This window comes from Bombina bombina, chromosome 11, assembly GCF_027579735.1.
Source record: "Bombina bombina isolate aBomBom1 chromosome 11, aBomBom1.pri, whole genome shotgun sequence".
Taxonomy (NCBI): domain Eukaryota; kingdom Metazoa; phylum Chordata; class Amphibia; order Anura; family Bombinatoridae; genus Bombina; species Bombina bombina.
In genome coordinates this window covers 121,563,825-121,577,021 of record NC_069509.1, presented here as the reverse complement: position 1 = coordinate 121,577,021, position 13,197 = coordinate 121,563,825, and the positions used below count along the sequence as shown (strand labels likewise).

The 13,197-nt window shown below is 43.1% G+C and overlaps 1 protein-coding gene across 1 annotated transcript in view; it reads right to left on the bottom strand.

The window, feature by feature from the left end:
• BAIAP2L1 (BAR/IMD domain containing adaptor protein 2 like 1) overlaps window positions 1-13,197 on the bottom strand; it is a 435,923-nt gene that overhangs the window by 151,204 nt on the left and 271,522 nt on the right. Inside the window, exon 6 of the mRNA XM_053694428.1 lies at window positions 913-1,050. Coding sequence (XP_053550403.1) covers window positions 913-1,050 — 138 coding nt within the window. The remainder of the gene's footprint in view (window positions 1-912; window positions 1,051-13,197) is intronic.

Here is a 13,197-nt window from a genome sequence, read left to right as displayed (position 1 = left end):
TAAAACTCTGCAATGTTGGGGTGTTTTGCCACCTCCTGATGGACAGAATGTGTATCTATATGTGATGATTTGTGGACTCTCATCAACCGTTAAAATAAAAATAATAATTTCAAAACTTGTTTAAAACCCTTTTACCTAATTATATATCGTTAGTCTTTTTTTCCCCCAACACTTAGATGGGCACCTCTAAAACGTACTTAGCTGCTGATTAGTAAGTACACTGATGTGCACTAGCTTGATTGACAGGCAAGCTAGTGCACTATATGTGTATCCACCCATCATCGCTGAGTAAGCAAAGAGACCTGCACTATAACACCATATTTTAAAGTCTATTTTACATTTACCCTACCTAAATTCCTTAGGAGAAGAAAGAAACATAGTGGACTGTGCAACACATTTTTAACGCATTATAGTAAAAGTTTCCTTAAAGGACATGAAACACTAAATAAATGTTAGATAGAATGATGCATTCAAAGAAAAGATTAGTCTAAGAATAACATGTAGATGTATTTTTTAAAGTTTCATTAGTTATTTAAACATTGACAAAATAAGTGTAAACATTTAGTGTCAATAAAGCAATGAGAGCTGCTGTGTTGTAACTTAGGTTTCTTTTTCTGCTGTGGCCAATCAGGGACAGTTATAAATAGGTCACTAGGGTGTGCAGCCAATGACTGTGTGGAATATAACCGAGTTCTGTACTTCCCTTTCTAACAGGAACTGAAAAGATAACAATTTCAGAATTAAATTACAGGAAAAGGGAACAAAATAAATAATGAAAGTATATTGCAGAGGAGTTTTTCTTATACATACAGTTTAACATTTCAACCATATCATATTCAACCATTACCATATCCAAGTGTTAAATGTCCCTTTAATGATAAAATGCATTTTTGTCAGCAACTAGGAACAAACCTCTGTTTCCTTCATGTCATATTTAGTTGCATTTCTTCCACCTTGGCTTTTCCTCCGGAGTTTCTTTAGGTCAGCCTGTGATTTCTCAAGAGAGTCAACTTTATGCCTGTGTTCGGTCTGGTACCTCTTCAGGGTTGCCTGTCAATTCAAATAAAAACACTAATTTTGTATGAGGAAATGTCAAAAATAAAAGTGGTCTCCGTTAGAGATTTTAAAGATGAATGAACTGAGTCTTAAAAGCCGTAATGTTTGTATAATGGTCTAACAAATATCTATTTGGATAATTTAAAGGGACATGATATCCAAATGTAGAAACACTTGAAAGTGATGCAGCACAGAAGTAAAAAGCGGACTAGAAAATATTACCTAAATATATATATATATATAAAAAAAGAAGATATTTTACCTCAACATTTCCTAAGTATTCAAACCTCACTATAAAGAGACTTTAAACAGCCAATCAGGATGCTAGTCCCAGGACTTGCAAGGGAGTGTGCATCTGGAATGTACAGGTACAGCCATGTTATTTTCTTATTCAGTTAAAGGAAATGTCATGAGATCACAGCAAAGCAAAGCATGACCTCAGCACTGCTGATTGGCTATTTTTTCCCAACTTGCAGCTGGGCAGCAGCATTTTTTACGGTGTATAAACAGAAAAGATCAGGAGGATTTTGTGTAAATAAAGGGAGCTATGTTAACACGGTCTGTTCACCCTGGATAGTCACTTTAATTGGTTGTAGTTTCAGTTAGCAGATAGTTATTTCACACACACAAATATACCTGAATTTTTTTTTAACTATGTAGGTGGTATAACAAGTCATTGTAAACACATTAAAAGGAAAACACTGTCCGTTTAGGTGAAATAGACATGTTACTAAAGCAATCTGTATATTATAGCAGGTTTAATATGTCTATTTAAAGTGAAACATTGTAAGTACAATTAATGTATAATTAATAAGTGAAATAAAACTCCTTAATTTAAACTTTTACACTGCACTAAATGTGCTTGTAGTTTATTTGTATAATTGCTTACAAAAATCCTAAACTTAAATCTCCTAATAAATGAGCTTGTTGATTACTATTTGTTTAATAGTTTAAAAAAAAATCTTAAAACTTAAAGGGACATGAAACCACAATTTTTTTCTTTTATAATTTAGATAGTAAATACAATTTAAAAAAAAAAGTTTCCAATTTCATTCTGTTACCAAATTTGCTCAGTTCTCTTGTTATTCTTTATTGAGGGGCTATCTAGATAGGTAGAGTGCACATGTCTGGACCACTGCATGACGGGATATAGTGCTGACATCTAGTGCCCTTGCTAATGTATAAGTTAGCAAAACTGCTGCCATATAGTATAGCAGACACGTGAACACTTTTGAACTTACCTTAATACTTTTTTTTTAACAAAAGATAAGAAGAAAATTTGATAATAGAAGTAAATTGGAAAGTTGTTTAAAATTGTATGCTCTATCTGAATTATCAAAGAAAATATTTGGGTTTTATGTCCCTTTAAATCTACTAATATCTTGAAACTGATGAGTTTGTGTGCACGCACCAGCCTGTGCAGATAATGTAGAAGAGATTAAAATCATCCTCCATAATATGCAATGTACAAATGTGCAAATAAAGTGACCATTATAATCCAGTTCTAGCAATTTACAGGGGCAATGTCAGGCAATATGTTTGAGGTGCCAATGGTGCCTGGTTTTATCAAGCCATGACCTAATATACAGAAGTAAAGGAACATGAAAGTCTGTACAAATTCTCAGCAGCGACAAAGCACTAAAGGAAGCTAGCTGGTGATCGATGCCTACACACATTGTCTCTTATTATTGTCTCACCAGATGTGTTCAGCTACCTCTTTTTAGTGCATTGTTATTCTGTAGGGGACTTTAACTATGTGTTTAACCCCTTAATGAAAAATCAAGTACAGGGTACATCACTGGACCTTAGGTCCTTAAGGACAAACAACATACCCTCTATGTAATTTCTATAAAGGGACATTGTACAGTAGAGTTTATTTTTGCATACATGTTTTGTAGATAGCGACATAAAAATATCAGTGCACTAAGTCAGATAAAAACTTCACAAAATTGACTATATAACAAGTAAAAAACAGTTATAAATAAAATGGCTAAATAATAAATGTAAAAAGATAATAATATAACCCATTTTGTACCGCTAGGATTATTTGTCCTTTAAGGCTATATGAATTTCACACAATCCAATAGAGTGTATATTACACCTAAAAAACAGAGCACCTTAGTGTACTATACTGGGAGTCACTCAAAGTACTTGCGAGTTTGGAACCTGCTAAGCAATCAGGAGCCAACACCTATGAAAAGCATGCAGCTTATGCAGTCTGATCCAGCAGTTTGTTTTGTAGCTGATCCATTTATATAGCCTATCTGGGCTGTTTTTGTAACAATTTATAGTTTTGCTTATTTTTTTAATAACATTGTGCCGATTTTAAGACTCCTAACCAAGCCTCAAAGTATCAGATGTAGACCCAAGTCTACAAACTCCAGCTTGCTCCTGTTTCTGTAATGTCTTTTCATATGCAGGGGGGGGTCTGTTCTTCCTGCTTTCACAGCCCCTTTTACTGGGTATCCAAGCCTAACCTCCTCAACAGTGCTAAACAGGGAGCTTCTAAGTACGTTTTTAAAAGATTTTATAGAGGATTTTTAAATCAGTATCTGTGCATATTCTTATTTATAGTAGTGTCCATCACATGCAGTTGAAAATGTGTATATACTGTTCCTTTAAAGGATAGCATAGTAGTGTTTCTTGCCAACAGAGTCAAGACAATGCTATTTCTGGATTCCTCAAAAGTGTCCCTTGCAATCGTTTAATCATAATATACAAGGAGCCTCAAAAAAAGGCCTTGTCATTCAAGAGCAAGGATGGATCGAGTCTCGCCAATCTGACAACAGATGTGTCAGCAAAAAAAAAAAACACTTTGAGAACAAATTTCCCCAAAGACAAATCGGTAGGATTTTGGGCATTTCTCTTACAGTGCACAATATAATTCAAAGATTCAAGGAATCCGGTAAAATCTCTGTGCATAAAGTGCAAGGCGGAAAACCACTTCTGAATGTGCATGATCTCCAATCCCTCAGACGTCACTGTCTCAAAAACCATTGTGAGTCTGTAATAGATATCCTGACATGGGTTTAGGAATACTTTGGTAAACCTTTGTCAGTCAACAGCATTCACCACTGCATCCACAGATGCAAGTTAAGGCTTTATTATGCAAAGCAGAAGTTATACATCAACACTGTCCAGAAACGCCGCCAACTTCTCTGGGCTCAGTATAATCTGAAATGGACAGTAGCAGAGTGTAATCATGTTTTGTGGTCCAACGAGTCAACATTTAAAATAGTTTTAGGAAAAAACATACGTTGTGTTCTCCGTACTAAAGAGGAAAAGGACCATCCAAGCGGTTATCCTAACTGAATAAACTCTGGACTGCACTCGCTACATTGAGAACACAGTCTTTTTCGTCTTGTTTCTTGCAAGCTGTTATCAACGTCAGGTCCAATAGCCAGCGTCTGTCATGGTAGAGGTGTGTGTCAGTGCCCATGGCATGGGTAACTTGCACATCTGTGAGGGCACCATTAATACAGAAAGATATGTATCGTCTTATCCCGGAATGTCCCTGCATTTTCCAACAGGACAACGCCAAACCACAGTCTGCCCGGATTACAAGTGCATGGTTGTGTAAGCAGAGTGTGTGGGTGCTAGCCTGGCCTGCCTGCAGTCCTGACCCGTATACGATTGAGAATATGTGGCACATTATGAAGCGCAAAATAAGGGAACCAAGGCCAAGTAACAGTTGCGCAGCTGAAGACATGCATAATGAACAAATGGGGGAAAATTCCACTTGCTAAACTTAACCAACTAGTGTCTTCACTGCCCAAATGCTTAATAAGTATTATTAAAAAAAAAAAAGGTGATGTTACAAATTTGTAAACAGTCGACTGCCCCAACTTTTTTGGAGTGTGTTGCAGTCATCAGATTTGAAATTAGTGTATATTTTTAAAAATTCATTAAATTCACAAAGTAAAACATCACACAATGTGTTTTCAATATAGTACAGTGTTAATTGAATTTTCAAATGCCTCTTTTTGTTGTTGTTTTTTGCATTTTACATACTGTCCCAACTTTTTTTGGAATTGGGGTTGTAGGTACTACCTATTACTTTGAGATAACAAGTTAATTCCCAGCTAAAAGGCCTGGCCAGGGCAATCTTGTATACTATCTGAATTAACTATAATCATATCAGTTATGTTTGAGGTGCAAGTAGGTGAAGCTTATTTCCAGGGCAAATACAATATTCATTTAACTTATGGTGAGTAAAAGGTAAACCAGAGAACCCTGAGTAAGATTTGCAAATTATTGCTTTGGCTAACCACAGTGATAGAAAAAAGTGTCAGATGATATCTAATTTACATATATTACTCAGAGTTCTCTTGTCCAAATTCATCTCCCCATACATTACATGAATATTGCAATTGCCCTGCAGCTATAAATCAAAACATATATTTTCCTGAAAACTGTTTAGTTAAATAAAGCTAGAAGTCAAAGATAGAACATCAGGTATTTAGGAAATTAACATTCCTGATGTCAGGGTATCTGTGAATGTCAGTAGATAATATGTGTATTGCAAATCTGAGGTCAGACATGAGATGCCTTGCTGATTACACATCAGACCCCCTCACCACTCAATATGCTAAATCACATTTGCTCAGATCAAAATCTATGTAATAAAAGTTATCAGGTAATGACCCCATGTGGAGATATACAGACATGCTGTCTGCAATGACTCTTGAAACTTAGCTTTTGAAGCTCAGGAAAAATAGTAATTAACACTTACTTAGCAATCAAATGTTAGGTCACAAAGCCGCTGGGGAATTCTAAATACACATTATGAACACATGTCTATACTATAACTTTGAAATAAATTTTAAGTACAACATATATAATTTTCAGTTAAGGTATGTTACGGTACCAACAGGATACCAAGGGTTAATACCAGGGAACAATGTCCTGCATACAGAATCAGCACTTCACAACCTCGATCAGTTTCCCTGCAAACATGAGACCAAGCTCCACATTTCAGGTTTAAAAAAGAATATATTTATTAAAGGCTGAATGCCTAGTATTTATACAGGTTTTGACCCCAGATGGGGGGGTTGAATATAACCCTGGCTTCAGGTTACAGAGGGCATTGGTTAAACAGTAAAGCAAACATATGAACAATGCATCAAACCTCTAAGAATTGTCTATTCACAGGTAAAACAGATTAACATATTAAGTACTCAGACAATCTGATGTTGGGCAGTCTAGTTAACATAATCACACAAAACCCAATCAGTTTACCTAGACAGACTCCTGAGACACAATCAGATCTTAAACATACATAGAATACATCTTATTACAGAATATAGGAACAGTTCTTATTAGCTATAAAGTCTTTTATGCCCACTTGGCTTATAGAGTCACAATTGCTCCCACAAGGGGCACTCACACCCTGTACCCATCCTGTATTTATGGATACAGGGTGACATAGACATAAGACAGAGTTATGAAAGTACATGGGGTGTCCAGCATATAAAATTCCATATTTCCATGCAGTCTCTGGGTATCCTTAAGCCCATGTACCTCCAGCCCAAAGAATGTTCCATAACAGGCCCTCCAATGTACAGTGGCGAGATTGGTTTTGTCACATCTCTCCCCTTTTCCAAACAGACTAACAGGGTATCTGACCTCCTGCCGGTCAGTGCCCTGGTTAGTCCAGCAACCCACCCATAAAACACAATTAGTAGTACAGCCCACCCACAATAAATGGTTACTACACCTGAGTACGGGGAAAACTTGTCCATGTCCAGGTGCCTCACCACAGCTGTGTGGGGTACTGGTACGCTGAATTGGTGGGTTGCGAGGTGGGCAGAGACCAGCTGTACTCTGCCCGGGTGCCAGCACTACCATGGAAGTAGCCTGGTGGGAGCCTGGTTGTTGGAGGGGGAGACCGACTGTCTCCCCTTTGGATACATAGCTGTGCTGCTGGAGGGGGAGACCAATCGTCTGCCCTTTGGCTAAACAGCCGTGTTGCTGGGGGACAGGACCAACTGTCCCTACCCCTTGTAACGCAGCCTGCCGCTGGGGAATGGAGTCTGGGCTCCCAATTCCCTGTATATTCCTCTGCTGCTGGGGGACAGGACCAACTGTCTCTGCCCCCTGTAACTCAGCCTGCCGCTGGGGAATGGAGTCTGGATCTGGGTCTTTCACCTTGCTGTCCTGCTGAGCCTTCCCAATGGAGTGGAAGAGATCTCGGTAGTCCTGCTCCAGTTCCCACTCCAGGGCTGCTAAGTGAGCCAGGTCTGGCTCTACTTCATGGGGGTCAGCCCAGTCATGCCTAGCCTCCCTCTCATAGAAAATGTCCTGAAGTCTGGTCTGCGCAGGGCTCCCAAAGTCAGGCTCTGCAAAGGACTCCCATAACAAGCCAGGACCATCAAACTCCTCTCCCTCTGGTTTGTCATGCTCAGCTGTCCAGGGTATATACTGTGCCATATACCACCAGAGCGCCTGGTAGGCATGTCAGTTTGCTGGGACAATCCATCTGTATTCCCGTTATGAGAGAGAATTCCTGTCCATACAAACAAGGGTTCAAATTCCTCAGTGCCCAGACTAGGGCTAAACAGTCCTTCAAAATCCCATCAGCTTCTTTACGAGTTTTCTGTACCTGCTCTTTATAGGTATCCACAATACCTTCATACTGACATAGGGTGCCCTTGAGTTGCTGCACCTCAATATGAGCCAGCGTCAGCTTCTCCTCAAGTGTCGCTAAGTTTGTCTTTAAGGTTTCATGTCCCACTCTCAAGCTGGTGTTTTCTGCAGTCTGTCGGTGCAGCTTGTCTAGCAGAGATTCACGTTCTAAACGTGCTTTTTCCTCTGCGCTCCTCTTCTCCTTCATCAGCGCACTGTAACGGGACCTCCACATATCAATAGCGGATAGAGATTTACTGAGCTCAGCGTCCTGGGGCTTAGCAGCAGGTGGGTCAGTCTCTGCTGCACGGATCTGGGCACGGGTAGTCACAGAGTTAACATCAGCTGGACCCATAGGAGCGTAGGCAGAAACAAGGGGGGCCAAGTCATTTCCAAGAAGAACATCAGCAGGTAAGTCCTTCTTGACCCCCACATTCACAGGTCTAGCGCCCACTCCCCAATCCAAATGTACCCTGGCAACAGGTAGGCTGAACACATCGCCCCCTGCTACCCTCACAGCCACAGTGTCTCCAGTGTACTGTTTCTCAGACACCAAGTTCTTTTGAAGCAAGGTCATGGTAGCACCAGTATCCCGTAGACCACTGACCTTCTTCCCATTCACTTTAACCAGTTGCCGGTTATTCCGGTGGGCAGCTTGCACAAGGTCTGCCTCATGTAGGATGCTTCAGCATTCTTGCGCCTCTACGTAGCGGGCCGCAGGCTGAGGATTACGCGGGATTCCGCCGGCGGGTCTTCTCCAGGACTGCGCTTGGTTCGCTGCGTTTAGGGGACACTCTGGTCTTTTGTGCCCTAGTTGCTTACATCTAAAGCACCGAATAGGTTGTGAGTAGCACCGCAAATTGAACAGGGCTCTCTGAGGGTAGTTCGTGGCCGGAGGCCGTGTGGTATAGCGGTGCGCCGGGGTTTGGTAACTGGCAGCTGCTGGGGTGACTGGGGGTCTGTACACCACTCTAGCAGGGGGCTTAGTGGTAGCAGTGTCCAGTTTGCGGGCATCCGTATACTCATCTGCCAAGCGAGCCGCTTCCTGCAGGGTGGAGGGTTTACGGTCCCGAACCCACTCTCGAACTCCTGCGGGTAACTTGTCGAAGCAATGTTCCAACAGGAATAGCTGCAGCACCTCTTCCCCAGATATGGCTTGGCACCCCGCTATCCAGTGAGCTGCTGTGCGGTGCACCTTACATGCCCACTCAAGGTAGGAATCTCCAGCTAATTTAACAGTGTCTCTGAACCGCCTCCGGTATGCCTCCGGTGTAACCGCATACCTGGAGAGCAGAGCCTCTTTTACAGTATTATAATCCCTGACTTCCTCATCTGGAATGGCCCGAAAAGCCTCTCTGGCCCGGCCGGATAATTTTCCAGATAATATCGTGACCCAGTCCTCTGCGGGTACCTTGTGTAGTGCACATTGCCTCTCAAAATCCGCAAGGTACCCATCAATCTCTCCTTCTGTTTCCAGGAAGTTTTTAAAAGCTGCAAAATGTACTTTTCTCTTTTCCATCTTAGTCAGTATTGTAATAATCCCCCTCTTCCTGAGGTTACTGGCTTGTGTAGTTGCTCTTCTGGGCAATAAGGTTCATCCCACCGCTGCCACCAATTGTTACGGTACCAACAGGATACCAAGGGTTAATACCAGGGAACAATGTCCTGCATACAGAATCAGCACTTCACAACCTTGATCAGTTTCCCTGCAAACATGAGACCAAGCTCCACATTTCAGGTTTAAAAAAGAATATATTTATTAAAGGCTGAATGCCTAGTATTTATACAGGTTTTGACCCCAGATGGGGGGGTTGAATATAACCCTGGCTTCAGGTTACAGAGGGCATTGGTTAAACAGTAAAGCAAACATATGAACAATGCATCAAACCTCTAAGAATTGTCTATTCACAGGTAAAACAGATTAACATATTAAGTACTCAGACAATCTGATGTTGGGCAGTCTAGTTAACATAATCACACAAAACCCAATCAGTTTACCTAGACAGACTCCTGAGACACAATCAGATCTTAAACATACATAGAATACATCTTATTACAGAATATAGGAACAGTTCTTATTAGCTATAAAGTCTTTTATGCCCACTTGGCTTATAGAGTCACAATTGCTCCCACAAGGGGCACTCACACCCTGTACCCATCCTGTATTTATGGATACAGGGTGACATAGACATAAGACAGAGTTATGAAAGTACATGGGGTGTCCAGCATATAAAATTCCATATTTCCATGCAGTCTCTGGGTATCCTTAAGCCCATGTACCTCCAGCCCAAAGAATGTTCCATAACAGGCCCTCCAATGTACAGTGGCGAGATTGGTTTTGTCACATCTCTCCCCTTTTCCAAACAGACTAACAGGGTATCTGACCTCCTGCCGGTCAGTGCCCTGGTTAGTCCAGCAACCCACCCATAAAACACAATTAGTAGTACAGCCCACCCACAATAAATGGTTACTACACCTGAGTACGGGGAAAACTTGTCCATGTCCAGGTGCCTCACCACAGCTGTGTGGGGTACTGGTACGCTGAATTGGTGGGTTGCGAGGTGGGCAGAGACCAGCTGTACTCTGCCCGGGTGCCAGCACTACCATGGAAGTAGCCTGGTGGGAGCCTGGTTGTTGGAGGGGGAGACCGACTGTCTCCCCTTTGGATACATAGCTGTGCTGCTGGAGGGGGAGACCAATCGTCTGCCCTTTGGCTAAACAGCCGTGTTGCTGGGGGACAGGACCAACTGTCCCTACCCCTTGTAACGCAGCCTGCCGCTGGGGAATGGAGTCTGGGCTCCCAATTCCCTGTATATTCCTCTGCTGCTGGGGGACAGGACCAACTGTCTCTGCCCCCTGTAACTCAGCCTGCCGCTGGGGAATGGAGTCTGGATCTGGGTCTTTCACCTTGCTGTCCTGCTGAGCCTTCCCAATGGAGTGGAAGAGATCTCGGTAGTCCTGCTCCAGTTCCCACTCCAGGGCTGCTAAGTGAGCCAGGTCTGGCTCTACTTCATGGGGGTCAGCCCAGTCATGCCTAGCCTCCCTCTCATAGAAAATGTCCTGAAGTCTGGTCTGCGCAGGGCTCCCAAAGTCAGGCTCTGCAAAGGACTCCCATAACAAGCCAGGACCATCAAACTCCTCTCCCTCTGGTTTGTCATGCTCAGCTGTCCAGGGTATATACTGTGCCATATACCACCAGAGCGCCTGGTAGGCATGTCAGTTTGCTGGGACAATCCATCTGTATTCCCGTTATGAGAGAGAATTCCTGTCCATACAAACAAGGGTTCAAATTCCTCAGTGCCCAGACTAGGGCTAAACAGTCCTTCAAAATCCCATCAGCTTCTTTACGAGTTTTCTGTACCTGCTCTTTATAGGTATCCACAATACCTTCATACTGACATAGGGTGCCCTTGAGTTGCTGCACCTCAATATGAGCCAGCGTCAGCTTCTCCTCAAGTGTCGCTAAGTTTGTCTTTAAGGTTTCATGTCCCACTCTCAAGCTGGTGTTTTCTGCAGTCTGTCGGTGCAGCTTGTCTAGCAGAGATTCACGTTCTAAACGTGCTTTTTCCTCTGCGCTCCTCTTCTCCTTCATCAGCGCACTGTAACGGGACCTCCACATATCAATAGCGGATAGAGATTTACTGAGCTCAGCGTCCTGGGGCTTAGCAGCAGGTGGGTCAGTCTCTGCTGCACGGATCTGGGCACGGGTAGTCACAGAGTTAACATCAGCTGGACCCATAGGAGCGTAGGCAGAAACAAGGGGGGCCAAGTCATTTCCAAGAAGAACATCAGCAGGTAAGTCCTTCTTGACCCCCACATTCACAGGTCTAGCGCCCACTCCCCAATCCAAATGTACCCTGGCAACAGGTAGGCTGAACACATCGCCCCCTGCTACCCTCACAGCCACAGTGTCTCCAGTGTACTGTTTCTCAGACACCAAGTTCTTTTGAAGCAAGGTCATGGTAGCACCAGTATCCCGTAGACCACTGACCTTCTTCCCATTCACTTTAACCAGTTGCCGGTTATTCCGGTGGGCAGCTTGCACAAGGTCTGCCTCATGTAGGATGCTTCAGCATTCTTGCGCCTCTACGTAGCGGGCCGCAGGCTGAGGATTACGCGGGATTCCGCCGGCGGGTCTTCTCCAGGACTGCGCTTGGTTCGCTGCGTTTAGGGGACACTCTGGTCTTTTGTGCCCTAGTTGCTTACATCTAAAGCACCGAATAGGTTGTGAGTAGCACCGCAAATTGAACAGGGCTCTCTGAGGGTAGTTCGTGGCCGGAGGCCGTGTGGTATAGCGGTGCGCCGGGGTTTGGTAACTGGCAGCTGCTGGGGTGACTGGGGGTCTGTACACCACTCTAGCAGGGGGCTTAGTGGTAGCAGTGTCCAGTTTGCGGGCATCCGTATACTCATCTGCCAAGCGAGCCGCTTCCTGCAGGGTGGAGGGTTTACGGTCCCGAACCCACTCTCGAACTCCTGCGGGTAACTTGTCGAAGCAATGTTCCAACAGGAATAGCTGCAGCACCTCTTCCCCAGATATGGCTTGGCACCCCGCTATCCAGTGAGCTGCTGTGCGGTGCACCTTACATGCCCACTCAAGGTAGGAATCTCCAGCTAATTTAACAGTGTCTCTGAACCGCCTCCGGTATGCCTCCGGTGTAACCGCATACCTGGAGAGCAGAGCCTCTTTTACAGTATTATAATCCCTGACTTCCTCATCTGGAATGGCCCGAAAAGCCTCTCTGGCCCGGCCGGATAATTTTCCAGATAATATCGTGACCCAGTCCTCTGCGGGTACCTTGTGTAGTGCACATTGCCTCTCAAAATCCGCAAGGTACCCATCAATCTCTCCTTCTGTTTCCAGGAAGTTTTTAAAAGCTGCAAAATGTACTTTTCTCTTTTCCATCTTAGTCAGTATTGTAATAATCCCCCTCTTCCTGAGGTTACTGGCTTGTGTAGTTGCTCTTCTGGGCAATAAGGTTCATCCCACCGCTGCCACCAATTGTTACGGTACCAACAGGATACCAAGGGTTAATACCAGGGAACAATGTCCTGCATACAGAATCAGCACTTCACAACCTTGATCAGTTTCCCTGCAAACATGAGACCAAGCTCCACATTTCAGGTTTAAAAAAGAATATATTTATTAAAGGCTGAATGCCTAGTATTTATACAGGTTTTGACCCCAGATGGGGGGGTTGAATATAACCCTGGCTTCAGGTTACAGAGGGCATTGGTTAAACAGTAAAGCAAACATATGAACAATGCATCAAACCTCTAAGAATTGTCTATTCACAGGTAAAACAGATTAACATATTAAGTACTCAGACAATCTGATGTTGGGCAGTCTAGTTAACATAATCACACAAAACCCAATCAGTTTACCTAGACAGACTCCTGAGACACAATCAGATCTTAAACATACATAGAATACATCTTATTACAGAATATAGGAACAGTTCTTATTAGCTATAAAGTCTTTTATGCCCACTTGGCTTATAGAGTCACAATTGCTCCCAC